Raw genomic sequence first — 27,824 nt, forward strand, 5'->3', positions numbered from 1 at the left:
CTGTAGTGTGTGTTAGCTCTGGTCTGGCTGCTTTCCCTTTAGCTGGCTCAGTCATTCCTTGGACGCCGTACCCACAACTGCCGCACGTCTGTTCCCTCCACTTTGGCTAGAGCGTTTCTAGATTTCGTGTGGTGCAAGTTCTTCTTCGTCTTCTTCGTCTTCTTTTCAGTTATTATACTAGACGACTCTTCATTTGCAAGTTTTGTGTTAACTAGTTGGAGACTCGTCTCATCTGATGAACGCTGCTGCCCTGTGTGATTATACAAGTTGAAATAAACCTTGGAATTTGAGCGTTGCTGAGACGACCCAGAGAATTTCGAGCCGCTGTCGCCCGCAAGACGAGAGTTCTCCTGATTAAGGTAAGATGATTTTCGTGTGTTGAGTTTGGCTTCGCGTTCAAGAATCTCGAGCGCCTTTTTTGAATGAGTCGGATCGATAAACAAGCGAGTAGACAGGAGCAGAGTTCCAAGTTTCGCCAAGCGACAGCACAATATATAAGGACAGTGTGTGTTTTCAAGTTTGTTGCCGGAGTGAGTGGGGACTTTCGTTGGAGAGGAGAAGAAGAATGAGAGAAAAGAAGAAGAAGAAGAAGAACTATGTGTTGTACGCGCTAATAACCCTTTTCTCATTAAATACTTTTTTTTCCCCGTTGCGAGTTCGCTGAAAAGCGTCACGAAAAGTAGTTGCGTCCTTATTAATTCTTCTCTTCTTCTTCTTCTTCTTTCAGTCACTTAGAAATTGAAAGAAAAAAAGAAAGAAGAAGGAGGACTGAAGTTGATTAAATGAGCCCATGGCATTCATTTCGTCTAGTTCATTGTCCATTAGATGCTACAGAGCATATAGACGAGCTAGCTAAATGTATAACTCTCTATATAGGACAACCATCTTCTCCTATATCGATCAGTCTACTCGATCGTTGGGCTATAACTCACTTGAGGGGGGGTTGAGCCGGGGCATACCATCTGAAATCTGCTTCCATGTGTGTGTGTGTGTGTGTGTAGTGTACACTCGTGATCCTGTCGTGCGTATCCGAGTGTTGCAGGTTGCTTAGTCGATAAAATCCGTTTAAAACAAGTTGCCATGCAACTGCTTGTTAAAAGGTCTCCTTGTCACCAGCCCTTTGCTGGCTGGCTGGCCGTCCGTCCGTCCGTCCCCGTCTGCTTTTATTGATGCGACTTGTGCAAGGTGTGCGAGCGAGTGGGTGGACGAGTCCTCCTTCTTTTTTTTTCTTTCCCCCTTGCATTTTCAATGATAAGAAATTGTCGTCGTCTGTAGCATGTGCGTTCGCCTGTGTACACAAGGCTTTACTGCTTTAGCAAGCTGCATCAAGCTGCATCAAGATGTAGTCAACACCGAAATAGACGTGGGCAGATAACTGTTCCAAGAGAGCGACACTTTATACACGGGACTTTGCAGGGCACAGGTCTTGTGTGTGTCAAAAGAAACTGAGAGCTCAAAGTAGGTCCACACAGGCCAACAGCAACAGACTAAGCAAATATACGGCTTCGACTTGCCAGCAACCAACTCGGCCAAGGCGCGGGCCAAGGCGCTCCTCTCTCCACAAGAGCAACACAAATATGCTTTTAATATGACTTCACATGTTATTCTCTCGCTTCTTTCCACCAGCAATTCACGCGCTTATCCAACGGAATGGAAAGCCTCTTTTTCGATTAGATATAGACGCATTTATCTCTTCTTTTTTGTTGAACGATAAACTAACGTTTTTTTAATCTCGGACAACAAGTCGACGAAATGGCTCTCCATACTAATTGTGTCTGCTGCGCACTTAAAACTCGCGGGTAATGAAAGTTGCCGGACAGCCAGTTTGATCGTTGCCATTCAAAAGAATAACGCCGTTTTTCTTCTTTTTTTCTTTTCTTCTTTTCTATATGGCCTTAGAGTGCTGAAGAGAGATGGGGGATATTTTCTTATTTTGAAGGGAATTGAATTGGGATTTTTACAGACGTGATCCTTTAGAGTTGGCGTTCCTCGTGAACTAAAAAAATGCGCGAATAAGTCTAGCTAGCTGTTATCCCAGACTGTAATCACGGTGATTAGTTTGGCTTCTCGGCTGAAATTGCGCGTTTCTTTATTCGCCAGCGCCAGCGCATCTCCATAATGACATTATTTCGAAAGGTTGAACCGTTGAACGAGCTGCTCGCTGTTGGCTCATGTCGGCGCTTAATATACATTCTCTATACTACAGCTGTTCGCCGTTGTCTTCGGCTCTAAACGGTTATCACAATATTCAGGATTTGGAGTATTGATCGTTGCCCTGTTGTTTCTGCTGACTGTGGCATCAATGGAAATGAGGAGCCTCGCTACCACCATCATCGCGTTACAGAGCTCTAGCTAGCTAGTCCAATGGTTATCTCCCATTTCGCTCGAAATGGGTTCTTAAAAGCTATCGAGCAGTTAAGAAATTACAGACCGTGACAAGTTGGATGATGCGAAGGGGAAGCAACGACTTTCATGGTACAATTCTTTTCTAGTTTCTGAAATTACCATCCGAGTGTATTATATAGGATAGGCCGTTTGGCTGTCATTCGGACAGGTGCGATTGCTCCTAGCAACTGTGGCCCTTTCTTTTTATTTTATTTCTTAAGGTTTCCTTCTTTATGATAGTAATTATAAGGAGGAGTCTTAGAAAAAAAGCGGTCTAACCTTCGGATGCCTTTTGTTCTGGTTCAATTCGAATGTTATTGCTTATTGGCCTATACGCCTGAAATTGTTTTTGGTTTTTGTTTTTTCCTGCTTTGGCTTCGTTGCCTGGCTGTTTCTCTTATTCTCCGTGTTTTTAATACTGATGAAAAAGCGGCAGTTCTTAAATGATAGTTTACAGTTGATGGAGTAATGGGAGCTAGTCGCGGATGATAGTCGAAGGAACGTCTTCAAAGGCGTTGCGAGAAAATTGACCGACAAAGGAAACACAGTCGTCGCGCACAATGTTGAACCTGCCGTGTTTTTCTCTCTTTTATTCCGGCAGCAGAAGAAAAAAAGAATCGAAAATAAAGTTCCTCTACTCCTATCCGCGACTGCTGGCGTTCATAATGGGAGAGAGTTATTAAGGAATTTGGAAAACATTTCAATATTCCATCGTCATTAGAATGGGCCAATTAGAGCGATATTTCAGCAACGACGCACCGAAGCTTTTAAGAAATGTGAAGACATTCGTTCGGTCTATCGTGATTCGTGATGATATGCATTTATATAAAACGAGTTGACAAAACTTGTTCGTCGCGAGCCCCGAATACTAATAAGTGGAATGTACATATGGCGACCAGTTGTTGATGAGTTGAAAGTTATGATGTTGATATTGTTTCAGACGGACTAATCGTCGTCTATGTATATACGAAAGTGAGGCTACTGCTGCTGCTGGCCTTTCGGTTTCTAGTATCTAGACGATATGTGTTGCTGATGGAATGACTAAAAAAGTCCATTCCACCCGATTCCACCCGGAGGGACACGACGACGACGAGAAGGGAAACCGGAATCTGGTTTTGGCCACTGTCCATCAGATCGTCGAGCTGACTTCTTCTTCTTCTTCTTCTTCTTCTTCTTCTTCTCCTTTTCCAACATGTCCAGCTCCGCTATATAGGATACACGCCTTTTTGGTCTGACAGCTGGTTGGCTTTGGTTGGGCTGTAGGGCCCCGTTGGTATTTGGGGAAAAATAAAGGAAAAAGAAAAAAGTCCCTGACCTTGTCTCCTGTACAGCATTAGAGCTCGCACACGTACCTCAAATCCCGACTGGAAAGCCGCACGAATTTCTCTTTTTTGATCTGACGCGCGCGCGGCCCAGCAAAGCATCTATTTCGGGATTTCAATTTTCCTTTTGGTCAAGTGCCGCTGCTGCTGCTGGACTCTGTGTGTGTTTGTGTGTGAGAGAGAGAAATGAAGCCCAAGCACAGCAAATCAGTCCGTTTACAGTGAAGATTTGGCCCTTTTTTTTTGTTCCCCATTGAACGTTCACGCTGCTGTGCGCAAGTCCCGGAAGATCATTTATCAGGATCATAGCGCTAAAGCGAGGGGCCCGTCTTATCCCGGAGGTTGGCATGCGTGTGCCTCTGCCCAGCCAACGAAATTTTTTTCTCTCTCTCTCTCTCTCAAGCTCTCAAGCTCTTTTTTTTTTATTATTTTTATTATTTCTCTCTCTTTCTCTACTCTTTCGGTTCGCCCCCGCTAGCGTATTCGCTCGTAAATTCTCGTTGAGGGTATTATATGAGCGGGCAAAAATAAGGGCTTCATTTCCCCCGATTCCTCCTTCTCTTCTCTTCTCTTCTTCTTCTTATTCCTTTCTTTCTCCATGTTTTCCCCGCGTCTTTCTATTTCCACACTCCCTTCTTCTTCTTCTCCCACATCGTCTATATAGCATATAGCTGCCTGCCCTGCTGCCGCTGCCCGCCTCTCCGGCTCTCCCTCTTATTTTTCTTTCTTTTTTCTTTCTTATCTCTTTTTGTCTGTTGTGTGTGTGTGTGTGTGTGTGTGACGGGCTCCCCTCGCTCTGCAATTAAGCCTCGGGTTGTGACTGGATATATGTGTGTAACGCCTGGAGCTGAAGTGTGTGGAAGGCTGGCCATCCGTGACGCCGTTGGCGGCATTCGTCCGCCCATCGGAATATCAGGAATATAACCACAGCACAGAACACAGAACACAGAACACAAAACTAAGAAAGAAGAAAGAAGAAGAAGAAGAGAAAACAAGAAAAGAAGAAAACAACCGACTCGAAATGGTTCCTCAGACCCGTACGCCCTACGCTCCCGTCGCTCCCCTCGTCTGAGGCCACTGGAAACACGAAAAGACCAAATCAAATATTCACAAAATGAAGAAAGAAAAAACTAAAAAGGATCCCAATCAAATGCGTTTCGAGTTACATGTCAACGGTTCAACTCGTTTCTCAATCGACAATCACTCGGTCACTCGTGATGATTTCAGAGGACAGGATATTCTTTGTTCTTTGATAATCATGTATCTATGAAAAACCAGTAATGTCCTCTCTCTCTATCTCTCTCTCTCTGCTATACAACTGCCATAGCTGCCCCTGCATACATCATATAGCTCCCCTCTTCTCTTTCCAAAGTTCCAACTACCCGGAACAATGTAATTACTTCCTATGGTTCCCCACTTTGAGGTTTATCCTGGCTTGAACATTATCTATTGTTCTCTCACTCTCTGCATGGCGCTATTAGTCCATTGTTTACGACGTGTTTCTTTCTCTAGCAAATTCAAGACTATTCTTTTTCTTTCTTTCTCTCTTTCTTGATTCCCTTCTTTTCAATTTCATAAGAACACAGCGTGAGTGACGGTAACGTTGGAGAAATCAACGGTGCGGAAATGAGCCTGAGCAATGTCGATCGATTAAATCGCAATACTCTAGACAGCTAGACGTAGCAGTACTTGAAAAGATAATAATATCGGGGCATAGCATATACACGCCGCAAACATTGAATATATATAATATATATATCCGTTATCCCGTTGACTTGGCTCCGGGGTTGTTGACATTAGCCGTCCAACTTCACCGCGCGCCGCACGGTATTAGATTTATATTTCAAACGGAAGTTGAAGTAAAGTCTAGTTCTACATTATTCCAGCTCACTGAGGTAGACAACACCATACAGAGTTTCCGCATAGTTGAAAGCCGTTTCGATTGACGTAGGCATGTGCAATTATTCCTCGAATTATTTCTACCTCATTTGGAGTGTAATTCTGACTAATTCAAGTGTCGGCCGGTGTCGGCTAAACCACATGATGAGGAAATTGTTACTTGTACTTGTATCGTTTCTCGTCACTTGCTGCGGTTTATGATACGAGTCAAGAAATGCCGGGCGTTGGATTCGATGTCAACTTCCTTGGCGCTGCTGATTCGCACATCCTGTGCAATTAAATTCCCATATAGAAGCGCATGCAAGGGGCGATCGGATCGGCGAACATTTTCTCAGAAATATCCGATGGCAGCAGGTCCCAGGTTGTTCTTACGTGAACTGGGGGAATGTGACGGCATCAATTCGACACGCACAAAAAGGCGTGGTGTGGGAACGTATCTAGTGTCTCTTTTTCTCTTATTCTTTGGACTGGGCCACAGCAACCGTCGCCTGTCTCTTTTCCATTTTATTCTCCAAACAACCCTCCCCCTTTGGCTCGAACCTGCACATCGTGTGAAAAGAAAACAAGCATTTTGTTAGACACGAAAATTGGACCAACTTGTTAAAGCGTCACAAACAGCTAGCTCCGTTATTTGGATAAAAAGTTAAAGGTTGTTTTAACGTCCCCGACTGTTTTTTCAACTCCTCGTCACTCATTAGTTTCGGGTTTCAACTCCTTACAGTTTATTATTGCTCTTAAATTTAAGAGTGTTTTGATTGTATTTTTTTGTTTTGTTTTTTGTTTTTTAAATCAGTCACATATCCGCTCAGCTCAGCGGCATCTGGTGACCCTACAGCAATAGATTTGGGACGTCCCAATTTTTTTGGTCACTGCTGGTTCTCGGAGGGGACCACTTTGTAATTAAAAGTGCCAACGACCCTTTGTACAAGAGAAGCCGATAGATGATTAGCTGCTGGCCAGCTCAGTGGTGTGTACGGTCCGCTGGCCAGACGCGGGGGAGGATCCCAAATTTTTATTTCATTCCAACTGAAATATATAATATCTGTCTCTCTCTCTCTCTTTTTTCTTGTTCTCCGAAGAGAAAGCTTTTTTATATATTCTGTCGCTGACAGGTAGCTCTAATGAACTGCAGGTATACAAAAGGCTAAGATTGTAAGGGACGCGCAGCAAAAGGTGCCCACCCAACGGGCAATGTAAAAGTCCCATAAAAAACAATTTATTTCCCCTTTTTTTTTCTTTCTTTTCTTTTCTTTTCTTTCGTTTTCATCTTTTGCTTTTAGTGCGGTTGTGTTGCCCCGGTTTTTCTCTATATATATCTACTGAAACCTGTTCCATTCCCAGATGATAGCCGAAACTCTTTTATATTATCTCACCTTCCTTTTTTTCTTCCCCCCACCGAAAAACTTTCAAAGTTGGACCGTGTCGAAAAAGCAGAAGAAGGAAATCATTTCTGGTGCCGAGGTGCTTATTTTCGTTGCTTCGTTTCTTCTCTCTTCGCCCACCCCTTTGTGATGTGCAGCCTTCTTAAGCTGAGAATAACATGATCATCTTCTCTATATAATATAATATCACGCCGAGCTTCTCGGAGCTTCTATTCCTTTCTGCTGCTGCTGCCCTTTCGAGACGCCCCATACAAGACACACGGACGGCGTTAGAGTTTAGAGGAGAAGAAGTTTATCGTGTCGTGGTGTGGCCGGTTCAACTTCTTGGCCGCCGTGTCTACTACTATGGTTGTTGCGAGTTGTTGCGAGTTGTTGCCGATCGTAATCGGGGGGGCTTCATCGTCGTGCACACCTCTCCTCGCCCATTTACTACTCTCCGTCTGACGTCCAGTTAATCCAAAAGTGGTTGCCAGTCGATACTTTCACGAGCAATGGCCTTTTTTCTCTTCTCTTCTCTGCTGGCCTTTCCCAAGGTGTCTGTATGTGTGCGTATATGTGTGTGTGTGTGTCTATCGTGCCTATAAAAAGTTTTATTTGCCCGGCAGAGATGTGTGTGCTGTGAGGTTGGCCGGTTACAATTTACAAACTAGACGAGGTCTACTGAAGATGTCCTTAAGTGTCGGGAGCGCGCGAACGTGATCAATCGCTTGGCGCTTCTTTGCCGACCGACGACCTTCTGCCCAAGAGTTTCTTTTCTTTTCTCTCTTCTTCTTCTCTTCTTCTCTCTTCTTAAGAAGAAAAAGAAGAAACGGACCGGGGTGCTCTATCGTGTGCCGCCACCAACGTAAATAGGTTTCTTCATGGTCCGAGCACGTCCCGGAACCTTGTTACACAAATCAGACGATTGAGAAAGACCTCCGACTCTATTTGGCCAGTCCGATCCTACGTCTCTTTCCCTCTACGTATTACATATAACACCGACAGCTACGCCAACCGTTACTGGCCATCCAGCAGCTCTCTGGCTCCGGCTCTTCGAGTCCCCCTCACTCGTTACACACGACGATAGCAGAATGTGATTCCGGCCGGCGGATAACTCTGTTCGGCGGCGATGACCAGTCCAACCCAAAAGGAAAAGAAAAAGAATGTCGTCGACATATTGCTGGGCCTATATACGATATATACGTCACGTCGACACACGTGTGGACGCGACAAACTCGAGGACGTCCCTCAATCGGCTCTGCCGACCACACGTATGGCCATTACTGACCTTTGATCTGGCCAGATTTATTTTTTTTGACTTTCGGTGTTGCGACCCGCGTTTGTCGGCTTTCCCCACAGCTTGACCGGAAGCGTTGAACCGTTTTCAATCAGCTTTGACCGAGTCTACCTCCTCCCCCCGCTGGCCTCCTTTTTTGCCATTTCCGTGCGCACTTTCCTCGTGGCACAGCCGAAGGAAAGAAGAAAAAAAGCCGCAATCGGCCGCTTTTCTAAATGGACTGTAAAAGCCTATACAGTACTACATGTAGGAGCGAGCACGATGGGGCTTCTTTTTCTCCACCCCCGTCCGTCCGTCCCTCCCTCCCTCCCTCCCTCTGACTGTACTAAACACTGTTGGCACGTTGTCCTCAAAGTCGTTAACTGACTGTGACTATGATTAGGGGCCAGCCAGCCAGCTGGACCAGCTTGTACGACATAAGGCGATTGAGGGGACACAGTTTTTCTTCTTTCATTCTTTTTTGTTTCTTCCTAATGCTCAACATGACTTGGAAATACATAAAGGAATGAGGTTGGTCTTGATTGGAAAGAAGCTCTCCTCCGCTATACCGATGCTGCGGTATATATCTATATCTAACGTTGGCGGATTGATTCCCTGTGCGCTGATTGAACGCCTGCTTGCATTTCGTTTCTTTTCTGGCCAAAGCTCTAATCAAATCAACGGGCAGAACGGGCAGAACGGGCAGCACCCAAAAAAGGCAACGAAAGACCCAAGGCCGCGATGAAGCCTCTCAATTCCTTTTGATATTCCCTCGTCGGTCAGAGCCATTGACTCCATTGAGGCGGAACCACCAAAATGACCCACATTTCGGGTCATCTTTTCCCATATTAGACTGCCCATGTAAGCGATCCTCTCTCTTTATGTCTGTCTCCCTTTAACTTTCAACCGTTTTCTCGGCCTCTTTATTCGTCTATTCACCCCTTGTTGGCCACGTAGAATAGAAATCGAATCCACCGGTTCTATAGAAAAAAAAATCAAGGAAATAAAAGTCGGCAAAGTGAGCAGCGACAAAGAAAACGGGCGGTACAACGAAAATCATTCGAGTCTAAAGAGATGCGTCGTGACAACAACCCAGTTTCATCGGCCGTTACATCACAGCGCAGTAATATAGCTATGCACAACCCACACAACAGAGAGAGAGAGAGAATCCAGCCAATGTGTTTTGATTAGCGAATCCCAGAGCAGCCCCAGTCCCAGTCCCAGAGATTTTTAACGATGTGACGAAAGGAGCCGAAGAAAATCAAGATCATTAGCGCGCCGGGCCGACTACTGCTGCATGCATGCGGGATTGGCTGGGCCCAACTCAATCTATACAGGCGCATCATCATCGACAATCTCGGGAGAAAGAGAAAGAGAAAAAGGAAAAAAAAAAAGAAAAGAAAAAGGGAATGAATCAAAGCTTTTCGGTCTCATTGTGTCGATATTTCTTTGGGGTCGTCTTGATATCTTAAAGAAGAAGAAGAAGGAGGAGAAGGAGCTTGTTGACGTGCTGGGGGGAAGAGAGAGAAAAGAATGACGTCGTGTGTGGCGCTCCCTTCTTACAAATGACCGATCATGTGGAATAATAGGCAAAGGACAAGCCAATGTGTTTGCTGCCGCTTCTATGTATAGTCGCCCCTTTCATCAGAGAGTCAGAGTCTGCCTGTGTCGATTTGTTCTTCTTCCCAGCAGCAGCACGTTTGTGAAACAACTGCCTTTGTCTCTCCCATCTCCCATCTCTTATCGAAATTCTTTTGTTGCCTCCGTGCAGTCCGATTAAAGTCGAATGATGACAGATCGGATTTGGATGCCATTCTTGGTCCCAGCACGCTGTCCCTACCAAAAATAAATGCTAGCTGCTGCGTGTCTGCCGGCCGGCCGGGCGTAGCAGTGCCAGTCGAGAGTTGAGAGTCGCTCAAACAAAAGAGGAGACTGTACAACCCAATTCCTTCGTCTCTTCACGACGCTGCCAAACGTGCTGGCACACACACACACACACAACAGCAACGACGACAGCCTTTTCATAGGCGGAACTTCACGAGTTTTCATCAGAGAACAAACGGCCAAGAGCCTCTCTCTCTCCTTTTTTTTCCTTTTCCCAGCAGCCAGATAGAGAGGGAGAGAGAGAGAGAGAGAGAGAAGCAGCTCAGCTCTCTCTCTCTCTCCGGGGGCACTAACAAAATGATGCTATCCAAAAAGTCCTTTCACACGTGCATCCGGGGCAGCACCAAGACTTTTTTTTTCTGTTTTTTTTTTTTTTTTTCTCATATTGCCGAATCATCGACAACGGTGGGCCCCCCTTTAGGAATCTTTTCCTTTTATTTCTTCTTTTTTTCTTTTTCTTTTTTCCCCGTCCGGCTTTCATTTGACAAGCGCTCGCTCGACTATAGATACAAAAAAGCCCGGCTTTTCTCTGCCTGGCTGCTTATGACTGTTCAAACCATATCGCTGTATATAGGAATACCATAGCTATATAGGAAACGCTATATAGCTCAGACTAGGCTTCTATTGGTTTCCATTGTCAAAGCGTTTAGTTGAACATAAGATGATCATGACGCCGCGGCCGGATGAAAAAAAAAACAACTTGCGCTGCTGCGGCTGCTGCTGCTGCTGGGTGTCTCTTGGGCTGGAGCAGATTGACGCAAACTTTTTATGGCTTTTTTCCTTCAATTTCTTTTCTTTTTGGGTTTTTTGGTTCATCCAGGGAGAGAAAACTTGATGGCAAAAGAAACGTCATTGAGTGTATTGTATATCTTCTAAAAATAACCATGAAGAGGATATACAAGGAGGGGGGTGGGGTGGGGGGGGGGTTGAGGGGGTCGAAGCGAAGTGCGTCTCCAGTTTCCCCCCAACATCATGACGTTGAAACATTTGATATGAGAAAATGGATGATTCCGCTGGATGGCTGGCTGGCGTTAAGGGACTCTCTCTCTCTCTCCGACTCGTTTCCACTCCACTCGACACGCTGGCCGTCTGTTTGGTGACTCGTAATTATCTCGGGCCGGGCGCTAGAAGACCCAGGCGAGAACTGCTAGCTGAGCTGCCCTTTGCCCAGAGATTTGTTATAAAGGTTAACTAGAATGCCCGTCGACAGGTCGTTTATAATTACGAGATTGCCCCAAGTTACTCAACTCTACAGTATGCTAGATCTAACAGCTAACAGCGTCTTTGAATCGGAGACGGCCATCAAGGAAATGGAGGCCCTTCGGTTTTTTTTTTTTTTTTTTGGGCCGATCGGATTCGAGCGATTCCCGCTTAAAACGAGAAGAAGAAGTAGAGTCGTCCTCCTCCTCTGCTGGAATTTCCGATGGCTGGAATACATTAAAACAGTCGATGCTGAACCGCCTGTGGCCAGCAGAGGATTAGATGGCCGGTGTTGTGTTCAGTCGATGCTCAGGTTGCACTAGTAGAGGAGGAATAAGGCAACCGAAAACAACAACCATAGTCGATCTGGCCCGTCTGCCATATGGCTGATGGCTGATGGCTGGGCTGGAATAACCTTATTCCAAGTAGTATATAGCGAGGCATGTTGAAATGGGCACTGCTGTGGAAACCCAAAAGAATAAGGGAGACGACGCTGCTGCTGGGTTGTTGTTGTTTTTTCCATATTTTGTCCATGTTTTTTTTTCCTTTTTTTCTTTTTTCTTTTTCTTTTCTTTTTGGGTTGTTGTTCTTTGTTGCTGGTTGGAAGAACTGGTCGGTCGTCTCATCCTTCCTCTATAAAAATGTCGACATTGTATACATGTACACGGGACAAGGGCTTCCTGGCATCAACGCGTGAGTGCTCTGCTCGCCCGCACACAGACCAGCAAGGCAGCAAGGCTCCTACATGGGCTGTCAAGGCGTCAACTCGATGGTTTATCACGTCAGGAGCAGCGCCGAATTGTTCATTATAACTTGGCTGCTGCCCCTATACAGTCAAAATAAGTTGTACGTACGATGTAACGGGAAGAAATGAACATGTCATACTGTCTGTGTGTCTCTGTGAGTCTCTGTGTGTGCGGAGTCGAAAGAAAAAAGGAAAAAGCAGGAAAAAAGGAAAAAGGAGAACAAGGAGCGGAAGAGCGGAGCGTTCATAAATCTGGCGCGCAGCACTGCTGTTGATGTCATCTGGTTATGCACCGCTTGACATTGGCAGCTTGTTATTACCTTGAGAAATAACGATTTCCCCCCGCTAGCTCAGCTATCGGCATGCATGCAAGAGCTATAGAGCTGGAGAAGTGGAGAGAGTCCGTCCAAAAAGTCGGACCATTTGTCGGTTATTGCAGCCCATGATGATGGTGCAGTCAGACACACACACAAATGGAGAAACAGGTTGCCAGCTGCTCTTCCGCCCTCAACCTTTTTCTCTCTCTCTCTTTCTCTCTTTTTATTTTATTATTTGTGTCTCCCCTCCACCCATACGGCCCGAGTTATGGTTATCTTTTCCAAACTTTTCGAGAAAACCCTTTAGAGTGGTCGTGCAGCGTGTAGTCGTCATCTTCGGGCACTAAAAACACACGGGGAAAAGAGAAATACCGAGAGAGAGAGAGAGAGAGAGAAAACGAGAACAAGTCGATGGGTTGCTGACTACTTTGCTGAACGTTTCCTTCGCAGGTACGATGAAACATGGGAGTTTTATGAGCTAGACACACACTCCTCCTTTTCTTCGGCTCACACAACATCGTTCGGTTATTCAGCGCTTTTGTTCACAAAGTCGCTACACGAGAGAGAAAAGGGGGGGGGGAAGAAAAACGAGTTGATGGAAAAGAGAAACGAAATGTCGGGTGATGATCGCTCTGCGCCGAGCCAATATTTGGAGTCGTAAAAACTACCGACATCTTTTGTGGCAGCTGCAACACAAAAGAAATAGTGTTGCTCTCTTCTTCTCCTTCTTCTTCTTCTTGTTGTTGTTGTTGTTGTTATTGTGGTTGTTCTCTCGCCGTATTTCCTGGCCCGCAAAAGACTAATAATAAAAGGCCAGAAATATTACAGGGAGGAAATGTCTATAATTCATAGTGTCGGTCGGTGCGCATGCGCGTTGAAAACAACAACCCAAAAAGTCAAAGGGAAAAGTTTTCGATCAATTATCACTGCGCGGTTATTCTGTACATTTCCGCTGGCTGGCTGGGTTATATTGTTGGGCGTGCTTATGGCCGCGGCTGCATCTCATGCATATCAAAAGGCGCCCAAGACGACGACGACGACTAGCAAGAGTGCAAATGTCTAGCGATTCGCTACGCCTTTTGTTCCGACTCTCTCGCGCCGCCCTGGACGCGACCACCACCGTCCAAGTCGATCCTTCCGCCTATATACATGTATACATGTATACTACACACAGCACAGCACAGGGGACCCACCCTGCTGCACTGCAGGCAGGCAAGCAGCCGCCCCGCCAGTCTTTTATGAGCCGTGTCCGCCGGAAGAGGATGAATCTAGTCACATTACCGCAGCAGCAGCGCGGCAGCAGCTAGAGCCAGAGCTCTAGCACGACGACTACTTTTGAATTCAAATGGCGTGCCGGGGGGGAAATAGCCAAGTCACCCCCCCCTTTGAAATCGCCTCATCATCGATACTTGAATGCAACGGGGTCAAGACATCTCTCCCAACTTGCTCCGCGCCGTGTGTTCATTATTTCACGATTTGACTCTTTTTTTTTTCCTTTTTCTTTCTTTTTTTAATGTGGCGCACGATTTCTTCGTCGATGCCGATGACCGCTGTTAATATGTTCCTGAAATAATCAATAGCCTTGTGGTTTGATACCTATTTCTCTTTTTTTCTTCTTCTTTTCTTCTTCTTTTCTTCTTCTTTTCTTTAAAAAGGCGACCGGCTTTATATTATATACAAGCTCGCCCGTCCGTTTGACGCTGTGTAGGAGGGACTCGTGTATATGCACAAGAGATGGAAGGTGAGATTTGTTTGCTGCGAGTCTATACTACTCTGAAAGCCACATTAGCGGCTTCTTCTTCTTCTTCTTCTTCTTTGACTGGATTTCCTAAAGCTTCCATCTCTTTGACATGGCCCCGATAGTTTGGCTGTGTAAAGATAGGCTAAAAGACTGTCAGCAGAGGGTGATCATTGCCCCCCTTATTGGTCAGGCGTTTCTCAAGCTTCTTTCCAGCTGAAAAGAAAATGAGATCGCCGTCCCCAGTCTCGCAAAAGATGCGCATTTTCTTCCTTTCTCTGCGCCAGCACGGAGCCCCACTACCTAAAAGAAAAAAAAGAAAAGTATGGAAATAATAGAAAAAGGGACCCAAAATATTCATCCTTGGGGGTGGCGTCGGTGGCGTATAGTTTAGCCTAAAATAGCCTGATATATCCGTCAGCAGCGCAGTAGTATATATTTGACGTGAAAGAATATGTGACTAGGGCCCTTGTGGCCGATTCAGCAGGATTGACTCTGACACATCAAACGTATTGTGCGTATATTTCGATTACTTTTATGGTGATGTGATCCAGTCACATCCACATACGCATAATAGACTACGTACTGCTGCTGCTGCTGCTGATATATTTAAGTGGCATAGGCTCGATACGGCAGTCAAAAAAACGATGACCGCTTCATCTTGTGTAATGCACTGGGTGAAGCCAAAGTCATAAGGAAAAAGAAGGAAAAAACACACACAAGCTAGCAGCTAGGGCATTGTGTCAACTTTTTGGGTGCGTGTCTGCGGCTCCTCCTTATGGCGGGGCCGGGGTGGTTGGTCCTTCATCTCGCGTGAGAGATCGATGAAATCATTGACCGGAGCACACACAATATGAGAAAGGGCCGGGAAAACAGTGCTGCATGCCCAGCAGCAGTTATATAGACATTGGGGGGCTATAGCAACTGCCCGTTGAGTCTGACGGCTCCATGAAAGAATTCACGTTGTCAAGTCGTGAAAAAAAGGAGTCGCTTTTCCTATTCAAGTTTATTTTATTTATTTTCGAGAGAGAGAGAGTCAGCGGCGGGATTGGTAGGAGGGAAAAATGGAAAGGAATGGGAAAAAAAAGTATCCAACTTCTTGAGCAGCGCAATCCGGTAAGTTCCAACTTGTGCTGCTCTACCCCCTGCAAAGCATCCGGGTTGTTGGGAAGCGATGCAAGTTGATCTTTCCGTGCAAGAGAGCAGCTAGCGCTAGCCCCTCTCTCTCTCTCTCTCGCCTGCACATAAACGGATCGTTCTTTTCAGAATGCCATTAAAAGAGGAATGCCGGCAACGATGCAGGTTATTCCCGGCTAATGTAGAAAGTTTTTTTTTTTTTTTTTTATTTCTCCCTTCTTTTTTGGCCAGCAGTTGTTTACTTCTGTCTGCTCCTGCTTCTTCTTTTGATAGAACTGGCGAGAGAATAACCGAATCCATCGCTCACGTCAGCGAGAATATCAATAGCCATCAGGCAGCAGTCGGCCGGCCGATATACCGTGTGTGCGCCGTGTGTTCTACATGAGAGGAAAACAAGAGAATTGTGGAAATGTTTCCTTCATGTCAGAGAGCGGAGATTCGTGGATGGATAGCGAGGACGACATCAGCGCCCAGCGGGAGCGTGCGGAGGTGGGCCCAGGCGGGAGGTCTCCCATTTCTATGGCACGCCGATCGCCCAAGACAAAGTCCCTTCAAAACTTTGTTCACAGCCCCTCTCTCGCTCGCTTAGTTGTTCTTCCTTTTTCTTCAGTTGCATGAATAATGATCGCCAGGGAAACTTAGACATACGGCACTTTGCCATTCCTATTCCAGCCCGTGCTGCTGCTGGCCAATGCCACCTATTTTATTTTATATATAGATAGATGGATATACCACTAACCACTTTGTACTACACAGTCGGCCAAAATGTCTTTACCTGCGCTCAGAAACCCTCGACTACTACGGTACGACGAGAGCCGATTACAGCAGCAATGTGCATTATTTAAAGAATGTTGCTTCCATCCTGCTGTCTTGATCGATACTTCATGAACCCAAAAGATATTTTTCTTTTGGCATGGGCACAACGTAGACTCGCCGTTATGGTTATGGTGGCCAGATACCGATCCATAGCACCGAGTCAAGAAAAACAACCAACGTCATTTACATGCGTTGTTCCTGTTTCGGACTAGATATACTATAGTATAGGGGGGCTATAATAGGCCTGTATTCTATAGTAATATTCTATACAGACTGGGACTTTTGTCAGACTGAGCTGCTGCCACACATGACAGGGCGTCCTCCCTTTTGAACAGACGTTTATTTTCTTGAAATGTCCCTTGACTTTTGAGCCAATGAGCGGCGACGAAGCTGATGCTCTTTGTAAAAACGATGAAATATTCATCACATATCGTAAAGTCGCCCCTTTTTTTTTTCCTCTTTTATTATTATGACGTTTCCTCATTTCTGCCGCCTTCAATCCATGGCGGAGCATTCCAGCGTAAATAGAATTGATGACGACTGGCGTGACGAGTGCGAGTTCTTGCCATACCCACGCCCTTTTACCAATGGTTCTTCAGCTCTTCCTGTTTAGTACTCTGCCATCTCACGAACTCAAAAAAATCAATAGCATATACATGTACCATCTCGACGAGTTTTTTTTTCTTTCTTTCTTTTCTTTTCGAGCACAGCTGCAAGTTTTTGTCTTGGAACCAGCCAACGTTTCTGTGTGTCTTTGGTTATAATACATAACCCTTTTCTTTTTTTTGGCTGGGTTTTTAACCCCTCCGACATTTCGGCAATCGGAGAGAGACGAAACCACTGCGCCCATGTGGTCAAAGTTAGTAGTTGTCGCTATTGTGAATTGTGAGCGACATGACAGATGCGAAATCTATATCTATTCATCTCTCTACTCCATGCATCGTCTCCTTCCCCCCATCCCCCTCGACTATACCACTATACTACTGGTAGTAGTCTAGTGGTAGTGGTACGTGTATCGATGAAATCGGCTTTATGTCTGCGCTGCTTCCCATTTTATTTGTCGTCGTTATACAAAAGGGGCCTCGGCAATGCGACAGGACACTCGTCAATTGACAAGAGTCTCACCTCCTTTCTGACTGCTGCTGGTCGACAATGTGTCGAGGGGGTAGTCGCACTCGACATCATTTCGTGGGGGGGGGAAATGAGAGAGAGAGAAAAAAAAAACTTGTTTGAATTGAACAAAAGAAGATTGCAGGTTGGATACAAACTGTATAGAGGACTGAATTGTGGGTGTGTGTAATAGGATGACGCAGATCTCGCCCTCATCGACTTCTTTCATGTCTTGCTATTGGGAAATAAAATGGAAAAAAGAAAGAAAAAATGTGTCAGGTTTTTCATGCGATGGCGGTTGAACAGCTGTTGGAAGCACCTTTTCCTCCGTACGGACTGTGCAGATATCAAATGGTGTACTATTTTGTCTGCACCGAAAAGATGGCGTTATATTCTTCTTCTTTTCTCCTTGTGCGGGTCTCACTGGAAACTCCGCTGGGGAGGGCTGGTGCCTAAACATATGAAACGGCGGAGGGGTATATATATATATATATAGTAAGCCCGGCCGGGATCGATGTGCCGACTGAGACGCAAAGCGGATAGAGCTGGCAGTTTGCTGGCTGGCACACTATAAAAGTGTGCAAAGGAAAAAAAAAAAAAAAAAAAAAGAAGAGAAATGGATAGACTTTGACAAGAAAATGGGGGAGAGAGGAAGATGAAAAAAAAAAAAAAAAAAAGTCAGAAAATGATTAGACACGCCCAGTCATCGTAACGAATATTTGATGTTCCATACACACGGCCGCAAGACACACACGGCGTGTAGTAACAAAATGGCGAAGTGGTTGTCACACGTCTAGACGTTCATCCGACAGGCCACATCATATCCCCCAGGAAAAAAAGGGAAAAAAATAAATAATCGTTGTTTTTTGTTTTTCTTGTGGTTTGTGAAGAAATAAGAAAAACTAAGAAAAAAAAAATAAGTTGGAACTTCTTCCTTGTGCCAGCACACGGCAATCATTTACAGTGCACCGCTCGATAGCATACTGCGGCATAATTGGAAAACATGATGACAGGGACGGATAGGAGAGACGGGGGGCCTAGTTGTTCTCGCTCGTGTACCTGGGATTAGGTACACGGTATGCTACAGCATATTCACCTGGGCCAGCACTACCATATACTCCCCCCTGTTCCAGGCGTGTGCCCCTCGTGTCAAACGAACCAGCGACTTTTTTTTCTTTTATTTTTCGGGGGGGAATAAGGCAACAACGTCCGCCTCCTGCTCGTCATCACCAACGCGCTGGTTGTTGTTGTTGTTTCTTATTTTCCCCAACTTATAGAGAAGAAGAAGAAGGCGACCATATCTACCGGGGTTCGACCACTGGCTTACTCTAACGGTGAACAACACACGACGGAGAGAGAAAAGAGAAAGAAAAGAGAAAGAAAAACTCGTTGCGTTGGCTGACTGGCCACAGCACAGCGCCACTCCCTCTGAACTGTGCGTGACTGGAACAACTTGAGAGTCACGATGGCCCTTCTCGGCTTATTACTCAGTTGGAAGGGGGAAGAATTTCAATAATCTAATCGGGACGACGTGTCGGAGAGGTTCAATTCCTGCGTCACGAAACTTGTATCTACACCGCGCTCTATCTTCCGTCTCGACTCTTGTTTTTTGTCTTCTCATTTGCATCCCACATGTATAGACTGCTGGCCGTGTCCTGGGTTGGTTGGCATGATTATCATCAAACAGCATCTTGATGATGAGGCTGTGGTGTGTCATAGACAACTGTAACGATGAGTAAAAGGTCGCCAGGGCTTTTTACAAAGCCCACGCCATATATTTTTTAGCCATGTTGATCTCTGCTCAGTAATAAGGATTGGGGTCGACCAGATCTTAGTGTCCATCCAAACAAGGAAAGGCTCACAGCCGATGAGGCTTAATCCGCTGCCCCTGCCTGCACGAGACCCCGACCAAAACGCCCAGCAGACTACTCTAGAGAATAAACATGTCCCCTCAGGAAAGAGAGAAAAAAAAGATCCCATAGATACTTTTGAGACCCATATCGCCGTCCATTATATCCTATATATACGTATATACGGATAGCAGATAGACGAAACGGCCAGCTTCTCTAGCAGCTTCCAGCTGGGCTGCTTTTCTATAGTGTGTAGTATAGTTGTTGTTGTTGTTGCTGGTAGAGATTTGGTTGCTGGTACCCTAAAAGGATTAAATGCGCAGTAGGGTGAGCGCAAGTGCATCTGTGAGTGAATGTGAATGATCCTTGCTTACGCTAGTACACTCCAACCGACTTGTGTGTATACCTAGCTGGCTCCTCCATTTGACTTTATTGATCGTTTCAGACGATGCCTCTGCCCTCCGGCTATATAGCCTTACAGATTGCAACCAATGCAATCGAGGTGGAAAGAATCTCATCACTTGTTTCAAAACCACCAAATATCAAATTTCATCTCGTCGAAAACCATCCGTGCCTTGGATTATTTGATTATTATTCGCCATCGGCTTGTGTGCTTAGATTTCCATCCGACATTTTTTTTCTCATCCACCATCCAATAGAAATAGAAACCGGAATGCCATAGTATTCTCAACACTAATTCATTTCTGAAGGGATCTCTCCCTCCTCCCTTGTAATCGAATTTCAATCAAATTTGCATCCGCCCATATGCCTTACTTCAAATCATCTTTTTCGGGGGGTATTTCTCTCATTTCTCTTTGAGACTTCGATGAATGCAAATGATTCGACTTTTTTTCTTTTTTTTTTTTTTTAAAAGATTTCCAATTTGGAAAATGGGGGGGAATCAGAAAAAGAAAAAGTCTTTCAGTGTTCGAAATTCATTATACGGTAATCAGGCACTCAGCGACACAAGAAGAAAATCAAGAGTGCCGAACGTGCTTAATGGATGGTTCGTTCCTCCGTGTCGTTGTGTTGTATCATCCAGCAGCAGCTCCAGCAGCAGCCTGGATAGATGCGGGAGGGAGAGGGAGAGAGCAATAGAGTTTGACGGGTGGAGTTGGGGAGGAATGGATTTCAATCAAGCCAGGAATTCATTCTATCATGTCCGGGACGCTTTTCATCTCCCAACTTTTCCCCTTCATCTCTCATCCTCAATATCCCACGTCCCATATTTACCTTTTTTCTATGGAGACCAGCAGCAGACGAGAGAGTCATGTTATGTTTGTCGTCGCTGGGATGCGTGCAGACAGACTCTACACACGCGCATCCACTCCGTTTACCTGCGTGTCAAGCGTCTTTGAAGTCGACCCCCCCCCCTTTTTTTTACTTAGAAATTATTCAACTTCTTGTTGGCTGGAATTTCTAAAGAAAAACTGATTAGGCATCAAGCTCCTGTCCCTGTGATCAGTTTAATTGAAATTCACGTTTTCTCTGATGGCTCATGACTCTGGACCTATGCCGTAGTTGATTGTGAAAGTGGACCCATAGTGGCCCTTTTATTGATTTTAATTGGCGGTGCACGACATCACGTTCTCAGAGACCGCAGCATCTAGCTAATATTTAATTGTGATTATCTTTCTGTATGTATAGTTGCAGGTTAGGATATCGCCAAGTAAGCATGCACCATTGAGATGTTGTCCTCCTCAAGAATGGCCTGTTCTAAAATTGCGCTCGTGATGGCCGTGCTGCAGTTGTGTTGCGCCACACGAGTAACAAGACAACAATTGCCCAGCGATCATCAACATCATTCCAGAGCCCAGCACTCGGCAGTGCTGCTGAACAAAGGCACTGACAATCACGACGACGACACGAAACTGCCGGCCGGCTGGAATGGCCTTCTTCCCATCCACCCACCGTTGGGTTCCATTGACAGTGACACACGACCAATTAGAAGCCGGAGACAAACCGGCACAGCAGTCGGTGGCACCGGCGGCAATGGCGAGCGGCGATCATCACAGCTCCGGGCGACGTCGTCACCACAGGGCTTATCGCTGCTCGACCTGCCCGTCTTCTCCCGCGGTGACAGACCCAGCTCGATGGATAAAACCTTGGGCGCCATCTTCAGTAAAGTGGCCTTCTCATCCGCCACCAACCAATCGGGCGGGTCTGTGGCGTCACCCAACAACAAGAACGGCGAGGCCGATAAGATCGACGAGCGGAATGCGGCAGCTGCTGCTGCTGGACCCCTAGACGGTCAGTCCATCAATTCGACAGGGTCCGCCGGCAGCGGCAGCGGCAGCAGCTCGACGACGACGACAGAAGCCTCAACGTCCAGCGAGAGCAAGAGCGTGCCGGCCCATGGCGCCGGCACATTGGTTCCCGTCCGATCCAATAAGCCCGTCTTCGAGTTCGACACGCGCGTCTTTGATTTCATCCCCTACGACCGGACCCCGACTCCGTCCGACCCCAATCGCCAGTACAACCCCAACGTGCCTGGCCTGAGGGGGCCGTCGCGGATCAACACGGCCCGCAATCCCGGCAACAACCAGCCCTTCAATCTGCGACCCACTCTGCCACCTCTGGTCGACCTGAGCGGGCAGACGGGCAATCGCTTCGTCACTAGCACCAGACAGCAGCATCACACGACGACCACCACGGTGACGCCCAGCACGACCGTCGACCCCGTCGAGGAGGACGACGCTCTGGAGACGACGACCACAACGGCGACATCGACGACAACCGTCACGCCACCGTCGACGAGGACGACGACATCGGCGACGACGACCAGCACCAACGCGCCACCGGCGCCTCCTCCTGCAGTGGTGTCGACCGCCGCTGGCCATCCGTCGACGTCGACACGAGACGTGACCAATCGGGTGGCGGAAGAATCAAGCGGCGCTGATCGCGACGCGGCCTGGAGCATCCAGGTGTACGGAACGTCGACGCTGTTCGCGTTGCTGGGCATGTTCGCCCTGTCGAACCTGCTGCGCCTGAGATCGTCGACACGTCGGCTGCTCAACACCAGCCATTGCCTCTCCATCCAGCTGCTGGTTCTCTTCCTGGCCATCACCCGCTCCATCCATTTGCTCTACGACGCCTACAATCACAGGAGGCTCTTGCCACCCGCTCTAGCCTTCAGCATCTTCAATGTGGCCTTTCCGTGTCTCAGTTCCGCCCTGGCCGTCCTCCTTCTCGGAATCTTCAAAGCCACTAAACTGCAGGTAACAAACACAACACACAAACAAATTATCAAAGGGAAGAAAAAAGGAAAAGCTTAAACGGGTTTTTGAAAATCCACTTGTCTTAATAGTCTCTCCCTCCCTCTCTCGGCTGAGACTTTTGAGAGATTTCGTCCCCTCTTTTATTCGTCCATGGTCGACGGCTGTGACTGACAAGCATTCAACATGCAGCATTTTCTTCTTTTTTCTTTTCCCCCATGTCATGCTTCACTTAATGCGTGCCCTATCGGTATTTGAGTTCTTCCATCTGCGACGACGAGACGTGAGTGGTGGTCGCGACCGCTATCAGCCCGTTGCCAGCGGCGCAGCAACTCTCGACGGTTCCTCTTCTTTTTCTTCTTCTTCTTCTTGCAAGTTTCTCGCTCTCTCTCTCTCTGCTCTCTCAGCTGCTCTTCGCCATTCTTTTGGGTCGTGGAAAACATGATCGTTTCTCTTCGTTTCTCTCTCTCTCTCTCACTCTCCAAGAAAGAAAGAAAGAAAGAAAGAAAGAAAAGTGAAGAGTCATTTTTCGACGACCCCAAACGCCAAGATGCCGGATGATAATAATGGGCGCCCCTCGAGCCCAAGCATTTCCCATCTGTGCGCTGCATCTCCGCTGCCAGCCCAGCCCAGCACAGCACAGCACCAACCGATTTCATTTATTTCAATTTGTTTCCCTAAGTGGTTAGACGAGTAGAATAGAGTGGGAGATGAGAGAATCAGAGAGAGAGAGGAACGACGCAAAGAGTGAGTGGGCACAAAAGATGGCGACCAGGTAATTTCTGAAATTCAGAACCCCGGCGTGCATGCGATTGCTAGTGGTGGGACCCCTTCTTCTTAGCTCGCCACTCGTCGTCGTCGTCCGACTCTCCAACCGCATCTGGGAGCCATTCATTAGCTCGACACAAAAGCCAAGAGAATTTCGGTGGAAAGTTTGGTCAGAGTGACGCGGCAAATCTAATAGAAATTCGCTGGAAAATCTATGAACTCGACGACATTGTTCTCCGTTTCCTTTTGGATTATTGTCGAGCGCTAAGAAGGAGCCAGCCAGAGAGATTATACCCAACAACGAAATGATGCTCGAAAGTCGAAACCAATTGAATAATGTCTGTCGTTCCAGGCGACTAAACGAGCTAAAGTCTTTTCAAAAAGGCTGACAATCCCATAGGCGGTTGACTCCCAATGCGCATCGTGTCACGCTCGACGTCAGCAAAGACGGGCCATACAACTGTGGCAGCCGCAGCCTGACGATATGCTATAGCACGATGAATTTCGACATTCACGCCGACTGCTGCACAGACCGCCCACCACCAGACTTTCGCTAAATATCAATGCAGCAACAGCAGCAGCAGCGGGAGCAACCTTCACTTTTTTCAGCACATTTCGCCCGTTTTCTGGACGATTTCACTTTGGATGACGATGATGAATGCGCGAGTCGTACAACTGTGACTTTTTCTTATTCATTGGGGCCAAGAAAAGGTCGACTCTCCTAATCGCTAGACAATTGCCAATTGAATTTTGTTCTCTCACGGTGTGTTGTGCTCAAGTCATCATTTGTTTGTTGCCCTTTTTCAGGTGATGCCGAGCGTGCTGGTTAAACCGGCACTTTGGGCGGCCCTGGTGGCGTTCCATTTTGCTCTCAGCCTCAGCATCGACATCGTCGTGGGGTCCGTGGGCGGGCTCTTCTCCCTGCACCTGGCCAGTCAAGCCTATTTCGTACTCTGGTCGCTGGCCCTGTCGCTCGGCTATCTGGCCGCTTTCGCTCCGGCCACCAGGGCCGCCGTCAGCCTGCAGACAGAGACCGTGCGCAGCCATTTGACTGCCCTCCACGTCCACGGCGCCTCCCTGCCCAGATATCTGCCCCATCCGACGCTTCTCAGGGCCGTCCGCGTCACTCTGGCCGCCGCCATTTTGGCCCTGCTGGTCGCCGCCTTCCAGCTCTACGGCATGTTCGGCGTTTACGGTTTACCGTGGCGCCAGCAGCCCAATACGCCGGCCGGCAGCGCCAGCCTCGGCCTGGGCAACAGCGCCGTGCCCGTCGTCCTGACCGCCGAATTCTTGGCCCGTTACCAAGGACTGCAGCGCGAGCGCAACCTCAACGTCGATGCTCTGCGCGAGGTGCTGGGCCTTCCGTCCTCCTTGTCCAGCATGGAACAAGTGGCTGACGAGAAGCGACTCGATCACTGGCCAGTGGCAACCGAGAACTTTTGGCCGTGGTGGACCTACCAGCTGGTGGCTCGACTCCTCGAGTTCATCATGGCCGCCCTCATTGCCTACGTGGCCGTCCAGCCGCTGCGCTACAATCAAAGCACGCTGGCCGAGAAACAAGGTGATGTCAGCGGTCAATCGTCGACGGCCAAGAAAGGCTCCTTGTGGATGTTTGCTGGCCGATCGTTCAAGAACGGCTCAATCGAGACGCTGTCAACGCTCTGTTGCCACAGCAACAGAAGTGCCATGGCTCGTAACGGAGCTGGAAATGGGGAGACGGCCGCTGGAGGTGTCATGACCGACCTGTCGCCAATTAAATCAGTCACCTCCGACGAATCTCCGTACCCACCGGCCAATTTGAGGAATTACTGCTACTCCAATCCGACCTCATCTCACCAACACCAGCACCTTCACCTTCATCAGGTCCAGCAACAAATGGAACGATCGTCGATTCCACCCAACCATTCGGCCACTTCCTCGGCTTCTTCGTCGGCTTTCACGACTCTCTACGATTCGAAACGATCGTCGTCACAGCAGCACCAGAGGCCGCGATGCTCCATCGCCATGTCGCATCCGCAGGTCTCCTCAGTTTTGGTCAACGACAGCGGATTCATTCGCTTTCGTGACGGCATCGCCTCCGATTCGACGGACCAGATGGAACAACCCTACGAGGAAGTGGACCGACAGGTGCGAGGTGCCGCTGCCGCCGGAGACCCGCACCACTCGCACCAACATATCTATCAGGAGCTCGGCTACAAGGCCCCGTCGATGACGTATTACTCGACCGCTTCGTCGATGACTTCTTCCTCCAACACCAACAAAGGGACGGCCACAACGCCGTCCGTCTGTACATACGAACATCTTTGCCGCCGTGGTCTGGCCGGCTACTACGAACCGCAGTTGTACGAGATGCAACTGCCCAATAACGCCCAGTTACTGAGTCTGCTGGCCAAGGAAAGCTGCCAGGTGTTTCAGACGTGCAACATTTACGGCGGATCACTAGCTGGACAGCATCCACCTATCCCCGCCCAGCATTTGTTGCGACACCAGCATTGCCAGCACTGTCAGCACTGCAATTGCAGCAGCTCCAATCAGCATCTGGCCAGTGGCGTTGACACCCATGACGAATCCCCGGCCGCTTCTCTGTGCGGCCAGAAATCGTCCAATTACGAATCGTATGGACCCAAACCTGAAGGGCAGAGCCCTGCCAATCAGTCGGACGTCCTTCAGGTGATCAATCCCCCAGACATGAGAAATATTCCAATTTTCTTGTAAAGAAAACGTACAGCGACCGAACGGAAAGAGCCAGTCAGAACCAACAAACGAATATGTACCCAGACTCAACACGACCCACTTTCTCTCAATATTGAATTCATGATATTTCTATATTCAAAATCATTCTCTTCGTATGCGTAGCTACAAAAGTTTAGCCCAACCGTCTTCCATCTACTATTCTTTATTCGCATTTGGACCTCGAAAGCAGATACAAGTTCGTTGCTACGATGTGCTTACAAATTCAATGCGGTTTATTTGCATATCTGAAAGGAAAAAATGAATAAACACCCCCAGAATGGCCTACTAGACGTTGGGATGGCAGCTTCCAGATGATAACGGATGAAGAACACAAGAAAAAGCTCAAGACAACTCAAACTCAAGACAACTCTTATTTACGGCCGCATCGGCTTGGCTTCGGTGTTGGGAATTCAAGAATGCATTCAAGCTGGAACGTGAACGGAATGAAACTAGGCTCATCAGCCAAATCTAGGTGGGAATCGACAGCAAGAAAGGAGGGCACCAATCAATCAGCACCTCAGCGCATCTCCTCCACGCCAACCGCCGTCCAGGATTTACCGAGCGTGCCGATACGATTTCAACGAATCCTCGTCATGTGTCCGCCTCATGACAAAAACCCCGAACCACAATCGGCCGATCCCATTAGGATGTCTGTACCAGCAGTGGTGAACACACGGTTCAGCCCCGAATCCGTCCATCGCTTACTTGCTCCGTCCATCACACTATCCAGCTGTAGTACGCTACTCCGGCTATTATAGAAAGGATCAAATAGGACACACCCTACGAGTACAGGCCCTCCTTTACCTTTCGCGCTCCTTGAAACGAGTTTCACCGAGGTGTGCTACATTACGGCGGTGGTGCTTCTTCTTCCCAGCCACAAGTTTAATCACCTGGTCAACAGTAAACAGAAGGATCGCAACTCACCGTCCAGCATGTCTTTGTGATCTTTGACAAACCCATGCATCCATTCCACACTTCAACAAGTCGGGAATAATGGCGATATCGACGAGCGATATTCATATGGTAGCTCATCTCCGAGCCACGTTTACTGGAATTATAATCAAGAGTCCATCATTGCTTCTCCAGTATAGAAGCAATCCTGATGTTTACGACTGCAGCTACACAACAGCATTGGCCGACCGACCCTCTCCAGGTAAATTATTATTGCAAATAATTCAAAAGTTATCTTTGTAATGCTCATCCTTTTTATTTTACTTTTTAGAAGTCGAAGATTTGATACAAACCCATTCAAGTTCTGATGACGGTGCATCGTACGAATCGAGTAATTTGACAACATCTGTTCATCTCCTTAAACCAGCAGCTGGAATGCGGAGAAAGCACTCGAGAGTTGGACCAGTGAAGCCTGAAGAATAGCAATTCGAATACTAAGGTGGAAAAGCTCTCTCTGAATATACGCGAAGATTGAAATGAACTCAGTTATGATTTTGTTGGTTCTCATATAATAACACCCCGCTTGATTTAAGAAAATCAATATCTGTATGGATTACGCTGTTCGAATTATGTACGTAAAGAAAATATTATTGTTATTTACTGTTGTATAAAGGCAAACGTTGCTGATCCGTCGGAACACTTTGACATGTATTGCGCGTCATATTGTTCATGTTCATACGTCTAAATTCGCAATTCATTTTGTTTTCATGTGACTCATCAATAATTGTTCTCTTTGTTTCTTCATTTATTTTCCATTTTTCCTATCATTTGGCTCCTGTCATGTGGAGCAATGTTGTGTTCCCATCCCTAGTCTGTCGAGTGTAATGTTTTATGGGGCAAATTATCAATCGCGACATTCCAATAAATAGTTCTTTTATTAGTAACTCATATGTTTGACAATTCGGTGTAAATATTACTGTATCTAATTATTCATTCTGTAACGTGCAGCCATGCTTGGAAGATGAATAGGATTACAAGTATAAACCATTTATTTACCGCGTATTGCTGTCGATCTGTTCGAAAATGTATCGGCATGATTTTTTCTTTGTAACCATTTCATTGCTGGGTACACAACAATTGGGTACATAGCATTGAACTCTACATCAGTCATGGATCG

The 27,824-nt window shown here is 47.0% G+C and overlaps 1 protein-coding gene across 1 annotated transcript; it reads left to right on the forward strand.

The window, feature by feature from the left end:
• The first annotated feature begins 18 nt into the window (after positions 1 to 18).
• LOC124203447 lies at positions 19 to 27,696 on the forward strand. Its single transcript, XM_046600122.1, has 4 exons — positions 19 to 359; positions 20,688 to 22,258; positions 23,831 to 26,909; positions 26,979 to 27,696. The coding sequence occupies exons 2-3, from the start codon at positions 20,729 to 20,731 to the stop codon at positions 25,736 to 25,738; spliced, it is 3,438 nt and encodes a 1,145-aa protein (XP_046456078.1). The 5' UTR covers positions 19 to 359; positions 20,688 to 20,728; the 3' UTR covers positions 25,739 to 26,909; positions 26,979 to 27,696.
• The last annotated feature ends 128 nt before the right edge of the window (positions 27,697 to 27,824 follow it).

The sequence above is a fragment of the Daphnia pulex genome, chromosome 10 (assembly GCF_021134715.1).
Source record: "Daphnia pulex isolate KAP4 chromosome 10, ASM2113471v1".
Lineage (NCBI taxonomy): Eukaryota > Metazoa > Arthropoda > Branchiopoda > Diplostraca > Daphniidae > Daphnia > Daphnia pulex.

Coding starts and splice junctions, on each gene's coding strand:
- LOC124203447 (XM_046600122.1), top strand. CDS start 20,729: ATGTTGTCCTCCTCAAGAATGGCCTGTTCTAAAATTGCGCTCGTGATG. Junction 22,259..23,830: donor TCAAAGCCACTAAACTGCAG/GTAACAAACACA, acceptor GCCCTTTTTCAG/GTGATGCCGAGCGTGCTGGT.